The sequence below is a fragment of the Rhinoderma darwinii genome, chromosome 13 (genome assembly GCF_050947455.1).
Source record: "Rhinoderma darwinii isolate aRhiDar2 chromosome 13, aRhiDar2.hap1, whole genome shotgun sequence".
Lineage (NCBI taxonomy): Eukaryota > Metazoa > Chordata > Amphibia > Anura > Rhinodermatidae > Rhinoderma > Rhinoderma darwinii.
Window position 1 is genome coordinate 46,941,374 of NC_134699.1, and position 19,195 is coordinate 46,960,568.

The 19,195-nt window shown below is 43.3% G+C and overlaps 1 protein-coding gene across 2 annotated transcripts in view; it reads right to left on the reverse strand.

The window, feature by feature from the left end:
• Positions 1 to 1,707: 1,707 nt before the first annotated feature.
• MFSD11 (major facilitator superfamily domain containing 11) overlaps positions 1,708 to 19,195 on the reverse strand; it is a 61,761-nt gene continuing 44,273 nt past the window's right edge. For both annotated transcript variants that reach the window (XM_075845171.1, XM_075845170.1), the window contains exons 11-14: positions 7,185 to 7,310; positions 6,918 to 7,092; positions 5,784 to 5,919; positions 1,708 to 3,595 (exon numbers count right to left, since the gene is read on the reverse strand). In XM_075845171.1, coding sequence (XP_075701286.1) covers positions 3,431 to 3,595; positions 5,784 to 5,919; positions 6,918 to 7,092; positions 7,185 to 7,310 — 602 coding nt within the window. In that variant the 3' untranslated portion in view covers positions 1,708 to 3,430. The remainder of the gene's footprint in view (positions 3,596 to 5,783; positions 5,920 to 6,917; positions 7,093 to 7,184; positions 7,311 to 19,195) is intronic.

Here is a 19,195-nt window from a genome sequence, read left to right on the forward strand (position 1 = left end):
AATTACCGCAAAATATTGCAAGTACGATACATCGCTAAACTTCTGTATATTTTATTGTGTTTTAGCAACTGCTTAAATTCATTGATATGGATATTAATGTTTTATAGATTGTCTGCAATTGTCCCCCCTCCCCCCCCCTTTTTTCTTATGGCAAGATCCCATACCGCATTTTATTTCCACTCTGCCGATTTTAGTTTAAATTAGCATTATATATAATTGGATTTCTTTTTTGTACCTGTCATGTTTGAACTGTTCACAGTGATTACGTCATCTTGCACTTTAACCCTGTCTACATTGGCGGTTTTTTTCTCCCGCGTGGTGTATTTAAAGGGCTGTTGTTCAGACTACAATGTTTGTGGCCTGAGGAAGATGCCGGTGCGGCATTGAAACGCGTAGCCTACAATAAAGTTTCAATTCTAAACTACTACTGTATCCGTTCCTGAGTAGCAGCGCCGTATGGGGTCCCGTTTTTTCAAACAAATTATATATGCATGCTGCAGAGGCAGACGGTCTAGCATACCGCTCCAGCCTCGCCACCGCATCCGCAGCTCTTTCATTTTGCCTCACCTGCCTTTGAGTGTTAGAGCCGGCGCCAGTGCCATTTTGAGCCATGCGGTCTCCCCTTCAAGAAGGGATTTCTTGGTGCGAGTCATCACGCCAACTCTCCAGAGTCACCCCAGCAGTCACTATGCCTTACTAGCACTGTGGGTGAAGTTTGTGTGCATAAACCGGCTGTTATGTACAGGATAAATGTGTTCAAACATATCGCCGAGCGGGAGCTCCTACTCCGTGCGACTGCTCACATCAAGGTCCAGGCCTCTGCAGCAGTTTTTGCCCGCAGCGTTCAATGGCAGCAGGCGACAAAATGGCACGAAAATCGCAGCAACAAATTGCTGGCAAGTCAAAATCTGCCTCAAAATTCCTGAAAGGCAAAAAAGAAGGACCAAAACTGCAGCTTGAAAAACACAGTCTGAGGCTAGGTTTTCCTGGCGCAGTCAAGTCAAAATGGTGCGTATTTGATGGGATTTTGGGGAAAATCCCAGCAAAATGGTGCAGTAAAATAAGCATTTTGATCGTGGCTTGTGAAACCAGCCTTATGAATGCGGCAAATTTTTTTGAACTTTTCTTCTCACCTGCCCCAGCACATTAAAGATAATCAGACATTGCCCCCCCCCCCCCAACATTACTCTTACTTTTAGTAGTACCTAGCAGCCTCGGCTCTTTCACTAGTTCCTGTAATGAGGCCGCCCTCTCGTCGTGGCTCTGCCCACGGTCACTCCATTGGTTCTCAAATAGCTGCAAGAGGACATGCGGATTCCAATTCCAAGTGGCACGTGCAGGGGAGCTGGCAATTGGAGGTATGGGGGTGCCCCACTGACTGACCGGCCCACCGGAAATCTTGCCAGTAGGTTATATTGCCAACAATTCCCCATGAACAAAGCATCACAGGCTCCTACGACAGATTATTAGACATTTCCTACAGAGACGGATCAAGTGTGGGGAAATCAAATGCATTTTACAAGCTGCAAATCCCCATAATCTGTAGAATTCTTCCTCTCCAGAAAATTTTAGGTAAATTATCTTTACTTTCATTTAGTTAAGAACTCTTAAAATCAAAAGCTGATGTTGTTGTGAAGTGGTCATCTTACTGCGCGGAGTAAATGATCTCAATGGAGAGGTTACAGAAGACAATAGTTTACTTCCGAGTCAATAAAAATATGTTTTAATTTTTACAATTGTGATAAAGATGTCAAAACAAGAATTTTGTTTAATATCGATTCATGGTAAGAAGAAACATAATTCAGCTGTAGATGATTTCTACATTTATGACGAAGTTTTATTTCCCTGTCACATCCCAGAGATGACGGCTTCCGCTTCAAGATTAATCTCCTCAGGTGTTGAGCGGTTTTCTATATTTTGCTCATGGCACTGATAGGAGATAAGCAGAGTTATAAAACCAGTACAGTTTTCAAAAGAACCACCTCCAGCAAGGAAAATGGACTATCACATGGCTTGAGCAGCCTACAGGGCATGATGAAGCTTATTCAGAGAATGAAAATGCTGCTATGCCTACTTGCGTGACCATGTCACTGACCATTGGAACCTGGGAGGCACACACAGCTCAACTGTGCGTAACAATGGAAACATGGTCTGATGCATAAATGGAGAGAAAACAACAACACCAGCAGTTTAAAAAGACCTGAGTACATAAAAAATGCTGGACATGTGGGTACCATGCCAATACTGTACTTTGGCGTGAAACTAAAATTTAAAGGGACACTCCAGGAAAAACCCGATACAATTGGTCATGCCTAGTGCAGGGACGGAGTATGGCATCTTTCTTTACCGGTCTTGGAATACATCAGTCATGTTCCGTTCCTGCACTAGGCACAACACATTGCATCAGTTTTGCCTGGAGTGTTCCATTGATAAGGTACATCAATTCATTTCATATAAAAGCCAGCTCCTGAAGCAAACAGCAAGCCTCTGCTTTTTTTGCTCTGATTTTTTTTTTCGTTTGGCAGAAGAGGACAAGGAGTGAAATGCTCTTTAAGGCTAGGGCTGCACGGTAACGTGTCGCACGACAAGTAAAATGTAACGTCGCTTGCAACATTGCAGCTAATGATTGCCAAGGTAGTCGCGTAGTGACAACTTACTGGATTTTGGGTCACAGGTCGCACGAGGCATAGTTTTCCATAGACAGCAATGTGTATTGCGTGCGACTTGTGTGTGGAAGGTCATGACAAAAACAAAATCGCACCCAAAAAAACATTGCACGACTTTAAGGCAACATCAAAATGGCATACAATTCGCATACCTTTTTTGTTGCACGACGCTCACGCGATTTGGCGTTGCTAGCCTAAGGGTTGTAAGCCGGGAATGTTGATGTAGCAGCGCTAATTTGGCACGAACAAAAATTCAAAAAACAGCAATCTTTTCTGTGCACAGTATTTTACCTATGTCACTAGTGAGTTATGCTATAGGCCCTTTATAATAATCCCCACAGTAAAAACTGCTACGTGTATTTTCTTAAAAACAGCAGGCTGGGAGTGTGTGAAGACGTGAATCGCATTCAGCAGCCAGAGAATTGTAAACCTCCCCGTCCAGTGAACCTCCCAGATTCTGTAATTGTCATGCAACAGTAATGTGAACAGAGGACAGCAGGCCAAGGAATTTAGCAGCTATTGTACTGGCAATGCCCAACAAGTCCTGCCACGATTGTATTTTTATTTTTTTTGGCCCAAATGTCACTTGGGAGAAAGTGCATTGTGGTCAAATTGTCCTAAATTTCATGATGAACACAGACTGGCTCTGGGGAATGCCCTGCGGCCAGCACAGATATCATTGTTCCTTTCTTAACCTCTGGTACCAGACAGATGTTGGTCCTGGCATCTTGTGAACCAGCAGCTGTGGAACGGAATTGGCATAATCAAATGCTGCCATAGCGAGTCTCCTGAGGATCCAAACTGACCACTCCCCATTCCACGAAGAAAAAGGAGATGGTGCCAAAGAACCCGAATATCACCATGATTAACAGCTGCCACTGCAGGAGGAGGTAGTTACAGTAGAAGAAGGCAACAGCTGCACTGATGGACTGAAAACAAGGAGAGAAGAGCGGATTATACACGCGGTGTGTTAACAGGCATCGGTTTGCCTTGAATCACTTAAAATGTCTATAAATACTTGCAGAAAAATCATTAGCAGATACACAGTCAGAATCAAATTGCTTATTACTAAGTCCATAACGTAAAATTACTATGGCGGCTTATGTACAAGTCAGCTATAGTCCATCTCTCAGCGTTACATTCAACTCTTGCAGCATATAGTGACGTCATACATGCGACAATCCGTATGCACTTTCACTTCTAAGGCTATGGATAACTGGGATTAAACTACTCAAATAACGGTCAGCGGATTCACCGACCATCTAATGCGCATGGAGTCAATTCGGTAGCCCCCCAGACATCTCCCTTTGGAGGGGAATGAAGATCGGATGGGTTGGATTTCTGTGTGTCAGAGATGTCCCTCTCTCCCTATTGAAACAGCATGTCCTCTTGGCCAAGCTAAATGAGCATGTTTATGGTTAATTTGGTAAAGATAGCCGTCGGCCAGCATGTGGTTATATTTAATTTTTTTTAATAATTCAGTAGTACATGTGAATATATGAAACTGTGCAATATATCTTATTAAGGGAAAGTGGAATTTTCCCCAAGTAATCCTAAATGATCCTGCAGTGTCCCTTTCCCTGCAGGCGCTCTGTACAGAAACCTCTTTAGTCAGTAAAAAGCTTGTGAGACGGAGAGGAGAGGGGGAGGAATCGCGCTGCACTTCTTGTCTCACTTACCAAAACGGTTATGTTCATTTAGCAAAACGGTTGCCTATAGCAACCAATCAGGGCTCAGCTTTTCCAGAGCAGTTTACGAAATGAAAGCAAAGCTCTGATTTGATGCTTTATTTAGGCGACCGTTTTAATAAATTAACTTATGCTGTGAGGGGAGGGCAGCGGATTGGTCAGCGCGGACGGCACAGGTCCACACGAATGACCGTTATAGAGAGAAAATGAACATTTGCAGAAAAAGGAAACAACATTTCTGGCTGCACTATATCTAATACACATCTACAGCTGCTTGGGATTTTTTTTTTTTTTTGTAACCATAGGAACCTGTCACATAAAAAAAAAATCAGTCTAATCTGCAGGCAGCGTGTTATAGAGCAGGAGAAGCTGAACAGATTGATATATAGTGTTGTGGGAAAAAAATTCAGTAAAGTTCATTTAAACCTCTGTTAATTCTGGGCTAAGGAGCCAAGTGGGCGGTCCTACACAGTGAGTGACAGCCTTCCCTGCATGTGTATAAATGCAGAGATAGCCGCAATCAGTGCTTCAGACCGCCCACTGGACTCCTAAGCCCAGAATGAGCAGAGGTTTAAATGAATAAATTACAAGTTTACAATCTTTTCCCACACTATATATCAATCTGTTCCGCTCCTCCTGCTTTATAACACGCTGCCTGCAGATTGGACTATATTTCCCATGTGACAGGTACCCTTTAAAGCTATCTACAGAGAACTGTGACATCAGAGGTTTAACCCATTCTCACCCTCATCCTTTCATACAACGTTATGGTAATATTTTCATTAACTTCAGAGTGTGACTGTCACACGAGACCTTACGAGAACCAAATACATTTGCAGAAACAAACAGGAACTGTCAAAGCTAGGAACATTCCGAGGGAAGCTTTGAGGTTAGGACGGCATATGTCATAGATATGCCCATTAGTCTAATAAATAATGCGAATGATCAGTTGAATCTGAATAGACTTTGAAATGCAAATATACGTGCCCTGACAGTCCCACATCTAGCTCTGCCAAGCCATGAATAACTAGACAGCAGGGGATCCATGATGCAGAACTGGGTCCTGGTCACCATCTATCTCCCCTGCCAAGGAGGACAAGATCTGTACCACGAGCCCTTCTACTGAATATTGAATTCCAGATCACGAATTAATAATTACAATGGGAAGATCCAGGCTTCCTACTAGGCTTCTTAAAAGGGAACCCGTCATCTTCTTTTTCCTCTCAAACCGCTCACACTGCCATATAGACACTGGGATCTGATATAATGATGTCCAATACCGCGACAATTATATTATAAAGTCTGGCATACTTATGAGCTTCTTATGGAACCCCCCCCACCCCCAGCCCGTTGATTGACGCGCCGGCTTCCCGGATGAAATCTCGAGTCAATCACTAATTGATTTTATTATTTTTTTTCATATTGTTACCTGCACAAATTTGAAGATTGCAAAAGCAGGTGCACTGTCATCTGCATATAAGGTCCCCAAGATGCTGAGGAGTTGGGTGTTGAAACAGCTATCTCCTAAGCCAAGTAGAAAACTGCAGAAGACGGCCAGGGCTTTACTGGAAGCAAAAATAAAAATCATATGATTACATACAAGTATCTGTTCACATCACGCTTGGCCGTAGGCTGTGACGGATGCCCTAACAGTGGCATTCACCATAGAAATAATAGTATACGTTAAACGGATACATCTTGAACGCTCATGACCCTTCTCATGACGTATCGATTAAACGGATACCATTATAGTCTATGGGTGACTGATGCCATTTTATGGACGGGAATGCGTAGTCTACCACGCTATTCTATCATTTAAAAAAAAAGAAGTTATACTTATACCATCCTGATGGAGGCCAAAAGGACACTATTTTGGCCTCCATCAGGCTAATGGAGCCCTATAGGCTTGCTTAGTGTATACGTCAATGAGCTTTCTTGACACACACGCTAAAAAGACATCACAAAACGTGATGTGAACAGGGCCTAACCTTGCTCATTCTCTTATCAAAAGGAAAAGGAACCTCTTCATGATATGATGTTTAAGGGTTTGTATAGTTTGGAGCTTTTATAGGTTCATTACAGACACGACTATAATAATGGTGTTTTGCAGCACATTCTACTTAGGGTTCTGGCTGATAGACTATGTTGTCATGGTCTTTCTAGAGCTGTCGAAGCAGAACATCTCTAGTCATCCCTTAATGTTTCTCAGTAAAGTGAAACAGTGACCCCTGCTGTCTGCATGATGGAGCTACACGGGGCCCTAAAATATCTTCATACGTTTATTACCTTAACTACTAAAATAGGATAAATATTCTTGAACATGTACTAATATTTTGGAGGATTCTGCTCTATGGCGTTCATATGCTCGATCAAGACATATGGACAGTGGTTGCCTTGGTGAGACAACCGCTTTAAATCAAAATAGGACAACATTCTAGGCAGCCGAGGGTCAATAGGGGGGTCTCTCTCTTTCTCTCAACCAAAAATAGAGACTGATGTATAAAACAATCATGAAAATATTTGGTTTAAACAGAGGCATATCTATATGTGGTGAATGTAATACCTAGGGTCTACAAAAGCCCGACTGTATGTTCCCTCCCGGGAAGCAATAGGGGCATCATTTGGTACGCTGAGAAATATCAAGTAGAAGGCCAAAAAATGAACCACAAGACCCAGGAGGAACACTGGATTTCTCCCAAAACGACTGTTCTTACTGAGTAATCCAAAGACCGCTCCACCTGAAAATAAATGAATAATGTTGATTAAGGGGGGGAACGAAGAGAGGAATACTGCGGTCAAACAACCAAAAAATATAAACTCAAGAACAAACCTAAAACTTCTCCAAGTCCAACAAATATTCCAGATAGTCCAATGAGGCTTTTGGCATCATCTCCAAACCAGTTAATAGCTCCTATGCATGTCCCATACACACCAGAATAAAAGGTGAGCTCGAAACCTGAAAAAGCGAGAGACGGAACTTGTTAAAAAAAAAATAAATGCTATACAATATATTTAGATAAAATAACTCATACGCATTTAGTGTTCCCATGACACCTCCAAAATGAAATATAAAAATGAAACGCTAATGTATACCAACACCAAAACGGTGAGAATATAGAATAGAGTTTGTCCTACAAACAGGGCCTCATTCAGCTGCATCAACTCAAAAATGAAAAAATCTGCATGAACCAGAATACGAAGATGAAATAATAGCTGGGTCCATAAGGGGGTTGCATGGCTTAGAAAACTCATTGTCAGATGCTCGGTTAGGGAATTCTGCGTTAATAGAGGTGGGTCCCTTCATTCAGGACCCACGTCTATTATCCAGAGCAGAAAGCAAATCCAAAAAGTGGCTCTGCTCTGAAGAAGTATTACATGGACAACACATGGGTTTTTATAGGCAACTTTGTAATACTTAATTTCCCCTGTGGTGGCGCTGCAGGCAAATTGAACACTAACTTGCAGGTTTCCTCACAGTTTACAGCTGATCAATGGGGTCCCAGCAGCAGGACAATCTGTGATCAGTTCATCATGAGGGAAACTTTTTAAAATAAAGGGACCGTCCAAAGAGAACAACCACTGTACGGGGTTAAACACAGATTTTTCAAAGTTATGTAATGCACTGGACACGGTGGAGAACGTATACAAAGAGCATCTCCCACTCTGGAGGACCTGTCCTGTATAACAGACAACCCATTAATTTAAATGGACACTTTGTAATGCTCAATTTCCGCTATGGGGGCGCTGCAGAGAACTTGAACACTTACTGCCAGGTTTTCCCACAGATTAAAGCTGATCTCTGGGGGGTTCCAGTATCGGGACATTTTGTGATCTGCTTATTGTCAAGGGACCCTTCTAACAAGTAGGGATTGTCCAAAGCGGAGAACCTCCCTTAAAGGGAATGTGTTGCCAGAAAAACATGTTTGTTTTTTTTTAATTAAACATTTAGTGTGTAGGTGATTAAACATTGTTCAAATTTTTTTTATTTTTTTCACGAGTCAGGAAATATTATAAATTAATTCTAATTTATAATATTTCCCATTGCTGGTCACTAGATGGAGCTATTCCCAAAATTGCAGCATTGCAAAATTGGGTAAAAAGCCCTCGCTCTAGTGAGCTCTCAGCATCCCCCCCCCTCCTTTATCCTGGCTAGTGCCGGGATAAACGAGGGGTTTGAACGGTCTAACCTCCTACACTGTGTGTCGCCATTTTTTGAGCTAACACACAGTGTAGAAGGTTAACATACAGTAGTAAACACACACAAACACGAACATACATTGAAATCTCTTACCTGCTCCTGCCGCCGCGGCTCCCTCCGGCCCGTCCGCTCCGTCTGCTGCCGCTGGTCCAAGTGCACAAGTCCGGAAGCCGCGACCGGAAGTAGTAATATTACTGTCCGGCCGCGACTTCCGGTCCACAGGAAAATGGCGCCGGACGGCGCCAATTTCAAGTTGGACTGTGTGGGAGCGGCGCATGCGCAGTTCTCACACAGACGGCGTACACAGAAGTGGATGGGACGGGACCCGTTCGCAGTCTCTATGGGACTGTGGCTGCCGTATTCCATGTCTGTATGTGTCGTTAATCGACACATACAGAAAGGGAACAAAAAATGGCAGCCCCCATAGAGAAGAAAAAGTGTAAAAATAAGAAAAAGTAAAACACAAACACACAAATAAATATAAACTTTTTTAATAAAGCACTAACATCTTTAACATATTAAAAAAAAAATTGTGATGACACTGTTCCTTTAAGAGCAGCCGGTCTCATACTTATTCTTGTACAATTAGGATACATAAATAGATCTACGAATCTATGTGTATAAATATATATCCATCTGTATCTATCTCATATCGATCTACCTATCTGTACCCGCCTATCTATCCATCTAACTATCTATATATCTTTTTATCTATCCATCCATCTTTATATCCATACATACAATAACTAGCTCTAATAAATGTAAAAAAAAAAAAAGTGATTCCGCTCTTTACTAAATTTGACAGAAAAAAATAAAAAGATGATAAAACCTATTATCCATAAAATCTGAATTCCCAGTCTTGCGTTCCGCCACACCAATAAAAGTGCCGCACAATATATTTTACAGCATCTACACAAAATTAAACGCATAACGCAAGAAGAGGTAGAGAGTAAAAAAAAATAAAAACTATGAAAAAAATCTCAAATTGTATCATTTCACATAATAAAAACATGAAAGGCAGTTGCTGACAGGGGCACTAGAGAAGATAAAAACACCAGTAACAAAAAATACGACTATTTGGGGGAGAAAACACAATTTCAGCCTGGCAGAATTTGACGCTTCAAAGGCAAGAACATTTCATGTCTTCCGTGTAACCTCCCTTCTCATTATAAGCAGTGAGTAATGGATTGTGAAGATGGCCGTTTACCGCAGAGAAGTCTGCCCTCCCATCCTACAGACTGCAAAGCTTTTTCTATTAGCCTACTGGCCTCTGTCTGTTACATTAAATGTCTAGTTAGCGGCTTGTCCTATGAAAAAGGTTACAGCTGAAACCGAACATAACCTCGCAGGTATTCATTAAGATATGACAACGTGAGAGAATCCTTTGCCATTTACCCGATGCTTCTTTCACTGGGAGCTAATCTCTACGCTGTCTTGCTGGTTGCAATCCGTGGGGCATTTCAGGTTAGTGAGGCTGCTTTGAAGGAGACTGTCCTGTAGGTGGCGATAATCAATAACCTGCCTCCTGCTGTGACTTTCTCCTCTACAATCATTTGTAGAAAAAAAAAAGAGCATTAAAATGTAATTGTACAGCAAGTCCGCGGTTTCTTTTTTTTCTTCTCACACAAAAAATAAATTAAAAAAAAGTCCAAGTGTAAATGCAGATATACAAACGATACATTCACATCCGATTACCGCCTTCCCTGTGTCAGCTGGAATTTATATTCAGACAGAATGAAAGGAGGCGTCGTGAATCGACACGAAGCAACAGAGAAAATTTATTGAACCCAGTTCAATGGAGAGCGGGAAAAAAAAGGAGATGCCAACAGAAACCAATCAGGTAGCTGCTTCTATTTTCCAAAATGCCTTTGAAAAATAAGATCCGGAATTTGATTGGTTGGAAAGGGCAATTTTCATTATCAAAAATTTTAATAAATCTCACCTAGTATTGGGTAGATGGCGATTGCCTCTCCAGAAGTCATGAAAACAGTGAAGGGATAGCACTAAAATGTTCCAGTGACAGGTAAAGCGGTCACAATGGTTGGGGTCCAGGTGGTGTTCTAATTTGCGGAGAGTTGGCTATGTATGTGCTGACACCTCTTTGGGAATTATGTTCTTGCTCCCCCTCATTTCTGCTAAAAGGTGGACAATACATGGGCAATAGTCACTGCTGTAAAGCGTTTGTCCGCCTTTGCATTGCCCCAATTCATCTAAAGTAAGAAATGAAGCAACTCTTCTGATCCAGGTGGTCATAGTCAATTTGTCCCCAACTTCTTAATAAACATGCATTCAGTAGGTTACCAAGAAATAGTCGACATGTGGAAGAGAGTAGGAATACAGGATGAGATTAAGAAGGGTTTGTCTGTAATGTGTTACCGTGGAGACACATAGCTCTGTATAGGAGCTGCAGACACGCAATGGTAGGAAATATTTAAAGGACAACATAAATATAATTATTTTGGCATAAGATACCCAACATTAGTGTCAGTGGAAGCGCTCCCTATGGTTTCTGCTTTCCCTGCAATCCATGTCCACCTTTTCCATCTGCCTGCGGTAGACACAAAGACGCTTCCTCTCTCTCTCTTCCGCCGCGTTCTGCGCCGCGCAGTGATCCATCAGTGAAGCAGTGCAGTGTCTTTTCTACTTGTGCATAGACAAGGGAGAGAAGAAAACCAGGACCGCACATCCGCTTGCTATACTTCATCTATTGTGGCTCAGCAAAATTATAAAAATTATAAAAATGTACGAACATGAAGTTTTGATCAAATTGTATAAACCCACCTGCCACTTCACGGCGACCACTTTCAAGTGAGTCCCTACTCTACCAAGTGTAGTATCCCATGGCAACAAATGCCACTGCAACCCCGCACCTGCAGAAGGAGCCACCCAGGAGACCAACAGCCCCCATGCTGCCGGTCTAAGCCACCTTGTAAACTAGGAACCATACACGAGCTGAGCAGCAATAGATCAAATATAGCCAGTGGATGTGCGGTCCAGGTTTTCTTCAGTCCCCTTAAGAATAATTAGGGACATGCTTGGATTATAGGATTACTCTGTACTTATTTTACAATTGTGATGCTTTATGTGAAACGCGTCTTCATATACCTTGTTTTTTATGAATGCTAAAGATTACATTGATGGAGACAGCGGGGAAAAGAAAATTGGGGAACACTCTCACCATATTGATTTTTATTGGGTCACTGGGGCTGTACATGCACTGGGACTATTTTCTTGACGGCCTGCGGTAGAAAACAGCACTACTGATCAATAGGAGGATGGAGAGCTACAGAAAGCCGGACTGTAAATGGGCCCGGAAAAAGTGGGAAAAAAAACAAACAAAAACATTTGTGAAAGCTGATTTGGTGGGCGATAATAGAATATTGCAAAATACTAGAGGTTTAGATTTTTTTTTTTGTTCATGGTTTTGTGGGATATAGCACTGATTGTGACATTTCATAGAGAAAAAGGGCTTTTGGCGAAACTCAGGGTTACGATCACCGGAAACATCGAAAATAACATTCTGAACAATTGGTAATTGAATCAATGTCGATTTGCTTAGAAATTTTTTGTTAGATATTTCCAGTTCTAGAAACTTCTGAGAAGTACGAAAGGGGTTCGGACAGGCTATAGAGCACGGTAGAAGCTGCTCCTTTCTGGATAGGAGTGGTGGTCCCAGGTCACACGACTTCTACGTGTGACATATTAGAAGAACAAGGTGTCTGGATTTCCCCTTTAAAAACATAACGTACCAGCATACAACTTTGTAATATCTGGTGAGATGTCTGCAGAGAGGCATCGCTGCGGTAATCATGACATGTCAATATACTAACTCTTTAACCTCCGGATAATTGTTCACGAACAAAAAGAGATTTTCAGCCTTATTACATTCTTTTGCTATTGTGAAAAACGGAAAAGCAGCTCCGGTAAATGTGGAGCTCAGCAGTATCCCCGCTAGAATGTCAAAACATCAAATCAAATTGGATGAGCAAACCGCTTTGTGCTTCTGCGCTATTGTTTTTCGTAATAGAAAAAAAATCCTTACACATTGTGGAAGAAAACATTACCTATTGTGTAAACTAAAATAACACTTTTCACCCACCCACGTACAGTAATCATTACAAATAAGCGGCCGTATATTGCACAGCTGCAGAGTACATTAACCAAACAACCAGGAAACCTTTTCTACAACATAAGAAAAACAAAAAACGTACTAAACATCAAGAACAATGCACACATTTACATACGGTCTTTCATCATTTCTGTAATCGGCACTCAAATCCGAAAAAATAACCAATAATCAATAACCACCTAAATATCCCAAGGCCCAGTGACATGTATGCAGGAAGCAGAGATATAAAAAGAGTCGTCTGTTGGGGCCATCATACTTTAGACTTGCTATATAGGGTTTTCGGATATTTTCACGATAGGCCATAATTTACTGCTTGGTAGGGGTCAGACAGTGTAACCCCCACAATCTCTAGAACGAAGTGGCCATAGCGCTAGTAAAGTGCAGCAGGAACTATGGATTTTTCCCTGCACAGCGCCACTCCTGGTGGCCTGGTGTTTTGCAGGTACTAAGACTCATTTTCTTCTGCTTAGCACTTGGTCTGGAGTGGCACTGTACTTAAAAAATGCCTTCTACTTCTCTCCAGGGAATTCACTGTGCCGGTCTCCCCTGAGATATGTGCTCACTAGTCATTTTTTTTTTTCCTGACTGTCAAGTTAGATGTTTTGTTGTTCTGCAAGATCAAGGACTCAGGATATATTTTCTTGATCCAGCAAAACCATTTCCAAAAATAAAAAATGGCAACATTAAACAGTAACCACAGCACCCCCTCTATGTCACAGGCAGTCACAGGGACAACTAAAGCAGCTCTGCAGTATGAGGTTGCATGGATAAATGCAACAGTGACATGGGAAGGGAGAGGTTAATGGGGTTTACAAGAGCCACAACTGAATTTTAGGATTCGGAGCAGCATTAGGTTTGAAGGCATTACGGACCATATAAAGCAGGGGTCTCAAACTCGGCCGGGTAAGTGGGCCGCATATAGAAAAAATGGGAAGTTGACAGGCCGCATTACTTTCAAATTTGTGCCCTCTGTGGGTGCTGCCACAGTGCCCTCTGTGGATGCTGCCGCAGTGCCCTCTGTGGATAATGCAACACACCCCTAGATAAGGCCACAGTGCCCTCTGCAGATAAGGCCACAGTGCCCTCTGCAGATAAGGCCACAGTGCCCTCTGCAGATAAGGCCACAGTGCCCTCTGCAGATAAGGCCACAGTGCCCTCTGCAGATAAGGCCACAGTGCCCTCTGTAGATAAGGCCACAGTGCCCTCTGTAGATAAGGCCACAGTGCCCTCTGTAGATAAGGCCACAGTGCCCTCTGTAGATAAGGCCACAGTGCCCTCTGTAGATAATGCAACACACCCCTAGATAATGCCAGTGTCCTCTTCAGATACTGTCACACACCCACTTGTAGATAACGCCACAGTGCCCTCTGTAGAGGCTGCCACAGTGCCCTCTGTAGAGGCTGCCAAACTGCCCTCTGTAGAGGCTGCCAAAGTGCCCTCTGTAGAGGCTGCCAAAGTGCCCTCTGTAGAGGCTGCCCCAGTGCCCTCTTTAGAGGCTGCCCCAGTGCCCTCTGTAGAGGCTGCCCCAGTGATGTCAGGGGCTTGCCCAGAGCTGGAGTCCCAGGCAGAGGCTAGTAGGCTCTTCCTGGGACTCCAGCTGTGCTGCTGACAACACTGGGACTCCTGCTCTGGGGAAGCCCCTGACATCATTGTCGATGTATGGACAGCAATGTCAGAGGCTTCCCCAGAGTCCCGGAGCAGAGCCGATAATAGCGCTCTGCCCGGGACTCCGCTCTGGGGAAGACCCTGACACACTGTCCATATATGGGCAGCGATGTCAGGGAATTACACAGAGTCCCGGAGCAGAGCCGACACCAGCGCTCTGCTCGGGACTCCGGCTCTGGGGAAGCCCCAGACATCGCTGTTCATATGTGGACAGCGATGTCAGGGAATTCCACAGAGTCCAGGAGCAGAGCCGACACCAGCGCTCTGCTCCGCTCTGGGCAAGACCCTGACACACTGTCCATATATGGGCAGCGTTGTCAGGGAATTCCACAGAGTCCCGGAGCAGAGCCGACAGCAGCGCTCTGCTCGGGACTCCGGCTCTGGGGAAGCCCCAGACATCGCTGTTCATATGTGGACAGCGATGTCAGGGAATTCCACAGAGTCCTGGAGAAGAGCCGACACCAGCGCTCTGCTCGGGACTCCGGCTCTGGGGAAGCCCCAGACATCGCTGTTCATATGTGGACAGTGATGTCAGGGAATTCCAGAGTCTCGGAGCAGAGCCGATACTAGCGGCTCTGTGTCCCACGGGCCGCAGATGACAGCCCCAGGGGCCACATGCGGCCCGCGTGCTTGAGACCCCTGATATAAAGGGTTGCATATGGGATTATAATCATTTTATGTGCATCTTCTTAGGGGTGTGTATCGTTTTGACAGGAAGGCAGCTGTTTTCCCATCTTAAGTTGGGCAAAGTTAAGGTCCAGCTGGCAACTCCAGCTGATTGGGTCAGGACACGTGACCCATGTGACTGGGTTGCGGAGAAAGATTTTATGCTCTGCCCAGTCACATGTGGGTCATTGGATTGGTAAATCCATGTGACCCACCTATCTTAATATTTAAAGAAGGGTCCTGAGGCTGGGAGCTGTCATCTCCCAACCTTTCAGGAATACTGCCTACTGTGCTCATCCCTTAGGACTTGAATTTAAAAAAACTGAAGAAAGATCTAAATTAATAATTGGTGTGACCACTCTTTGCCTGCAAAACAGCATCAATTCTTCTAGGTACACTTGCACACAGTTTTTGAAGGAACTCGGCAGGCAGGTTGATCCAAACATCTTGGAGGACTAACTACCGATCTTCTGTGGATGTAGACTTCCTCAAATCCCCTGGTCTCTTCATGTAATCCCAGAAAGAATCCATGATGTTGAGATCAGGGCTCTGTGGGTTCCATAAGATCACTTCCAGGGCTCCCTGTTGTTCTTTACGCTGAAGACAGTTCTTAATGACATTGGCTGATACGATTACAGTGATCCCATATGTATATATTTTTTTTATATGTTTTGCAGCTTTTGCACAATAAAATTATTATCATTTTTTTTGTCACCATATTCTGAGAGCCATACCTTTTTATTTTTCAATCAAAAAAAGGTGTGTAAGCGCTTGCTTTTTGCGGGACGGGTTGGGTTTTTTATTGGTACTATTTTGTGGTACATGCGACTTTGTATTCTATATTTTGGGAAGAGTGGTGACCAAAAATATATCCATTCAGGCATTGTTTTTTTTTTTTGCTGTGTTCACCGTGCAGGGAAAACAACATTATAGTTTGGGTCGTTACGAACGTGGTGATACCAAATATGTGTACTTTTTTTTAACGGTTACATTTTTTTCCTATAATAAAATACTTACAGTGAAGGAAATAAGTATTTGATCCCTTGCTGATTTTGTAAGTTTGCCCACTGTCAAAGTCATGAACAGTCTAGAATTTTTAGGCTAGGTTAATTTTACCAGTGAGAGATAGATTATATAAAAAAACAAAACAGAAAATCACAGTCAAAATTATATATATTTATTTGCATTGTGCACAGAGAAATAAGTATTTGATCCCTTTGGCAAACAACACTTAATACTTGGTGGCAAAACCCTTGTTGACAAGCACAGCAGTCAGACGTTTTTTTGTAGTTGATGATGAGGTTTGCACACATGTTAGATGGAATTTTGGCCCACTCCTCTTTGCAGATCATCTGTAAATCATTAAGATTTCGAGGCTGACGCTTGGCAACTCGGATCTTCAGCTTCCTCCATAAGTTTTCGATGGGATTAAGGTGTGGAGACTGGCTAAGCCACTCCATGACCTTAATGTGCTTCTTTTTGAGCCACTCCTTTGTTGCCTTGGCTGTATGTTTCGGTTAATTGTCGTGCTGGAAAACCCAGCCACGAGCCATTTTTAATGTCCTGGCGGAGGGAAGGAGGTTGTCACTCAGGATTTGACGGTACATGGCTCCATCCATTCTCCCATTGATGCGGTGAAGTAGTCCTGTGCCCTTAGCAGAGAAACACCCACAAAACATAATGTTTCCACCTCCATGCTTGACAGTGGGGACGGTGTTCTTTGGGCCATAGGCAGCATTTCTCTTCCGCCAAACACGGCGAGTTGAGTTAATGCCAAAGAGCTCAATTTTAGTCTCATCTGACCAAAGCACCTTCTCCCAATCACTCTCAGAATCATCCAGATGTTCATTTGCAAACTTCAGATGGGCCTGTACATGTGCCTTCTTGAGCAGGGGGACCTTGCGGGCACTGCAGGATTTTAATCCATTACGGCGTAATGTGTTACCAATGGTTTTCTTGGTGACTGTGGTCCCAGCTGCCTTGAGATCATTAACAAGTTCCCCCTGTGTAGTTTTCGGCTGAGCTCTCACCTTCCTCAGGATAAGGGATACCCCACGAGGTGAGATTTTGCATGGAGCCCCAGATCGATGTCGATTGACAGTCATTTTGTATGTCTTCCATTTTCTTACTATTGCACCAACAGTTGTCTCCTTCTCACCCAGCATCTTACTTATGGTTTTGTAGCCCATTCCAGCCTTTTCGGTTTTGTTTTTTTTTATATAATCTATCTCTCACTGGTGAAATTAACCTAGCCTAAAAATTCTAGACTGTTCATGACTTTGACAGTGGGCAAATTTACAAAATCAGCAAGGGATCAAATTCTTATTTCCTTCACTGTATATAAAACATTTTTATAAACATTTTTTTTTTGACCCACTAGGGGTCTTGAAGACCAGCAGCACAGATCGCTGCTAGAATACATTACACTACCTAGTAGTGTAATGTATTCTGTCATTGTGACGGTAACAGTCCCTCTGACAGGAAACCTATCAGAGCATCCGGCGGGTCCTGATAGGCTTCCATACATGGCAGACGGAGGCCGCGGTCTTGCCTCCAGTTGCCATGACAACCATCGGAAACCCCCCCACGATCGCATCATGTGGGCTGCCGATCTGCTGCAAACCCCTTAAATGCGGCGATCGCAATCGATCACCGCATTTAAGGGGTTGATTGCCAAAATCAGCAGCGATGGACCGCTGGCCGGCAACACTGTACCGCCAGGCTGCACCGGGAACCACTCAGTAACTGTACGTCCTGGTGCACGAAGTATCTACCCGCCAGCACGTACAGTTGTGTCCTGGTTCGCCTATGGGTTAAGACATGAAGGTTAGTCAATCTGGAAAATTTCAAAGAACTTTGATGGTTTTCTTGACCGCACTTGAGAATATCTTCAAACACTATGAATAAACTGGCTCTCATGAGGTCCTCCCCAGGAAGGGAAGACCAAGCATTACTTGCTGCAGAGGATAAGTTAATTAGGGTTTCCAGCCCCAGAAATCGCAAATTTACAACACCTCAGATTAGAGCCCACATAAACGCTTCCTAGAAATCAAGTACCAAACACATCTTAAAGGAACAGTGTCATCACAAATTATTTTTTTATATGCTAAAGATGTTAGTGCTTTATTAAAAACGTTTATATTCATTTGTGTGTTTGTGTTTTACTTTTTCTTATTTTTACACTTTTTCTTCCCTATGGGGGCTGCCATTTTTTGTTCCATTTCTGTGTGTGTCGATTAACGACACACACAGACATGGAATACGGCAGCCACAGTCCCATAGGGACGACGAACGGCTCCCGTCCCATTGACTGCCGTGTACGGCGTCTGTGTGGGAACTGCGCATGCGCCGCTCCCACACAGTCCTATTCGAAATTGGCGCCGTCCGGCGCCATTTTCCTGTGGACCGGAAGTCGCGGCCGGACAGTAATATTAATACTTCCGGTCGCGGCTTCCGGACAAGTGCACATGGAACAGTGGCAGCAAAGGGAGCGGACGGGCCGGAGGGAGCCGCGGCGGCAGGAGCAGGTAAGAGATTTCAATGTATGTTAGTGTTTGTGTGTGTTTACTACTGTATGTAAACCTACTACACTGTGGGTTACCTAAAAAAATGGCGACACACAGTGTAGGAGGTTAAACCTTTCAAACCCCTCGTTTATCCCGGCACTAGCCAGGATAAAGGAGGGGGGGATGCTGAGAGCTCACTAGAGCGAGGGCTTTTAACCCAATGTTGCAATGCTGCAATTTTGGGAACTAGCTCCATCTAGTGACCAAAAATGGGTAGTATTATAAATTAGAAAAAATTTATAATATTTCCTGACTCGCGAAAAAAATAAAAAAAATTTGAACAATGTTTAATCACCCACACACTAAATGTTTAATTTTTAAAAAAAAAAACATGTTTTTCTGGCGACACATTCCCTTTAACATCAACTGTTCAGAGGAGAATGCGAGAATCAGGCATTTATGGTCAAATTGGCCTAAAGAAGTCACTACTGAGGAACCAAAAAAGAGAATTGCTTGAGCCAAGAAACCTTGTGTAGACATTAGACCAGTGGAAATCTGTACTTTGGTCTGATGAGTCAAAATATGAGATTTTTTTATTCCAACCACCATGTCTTTTTGAGACACAGGAAAGGTGAGCAGATTGTTTCTACATCTGTGGTTTCCACCTTGAAGCATGG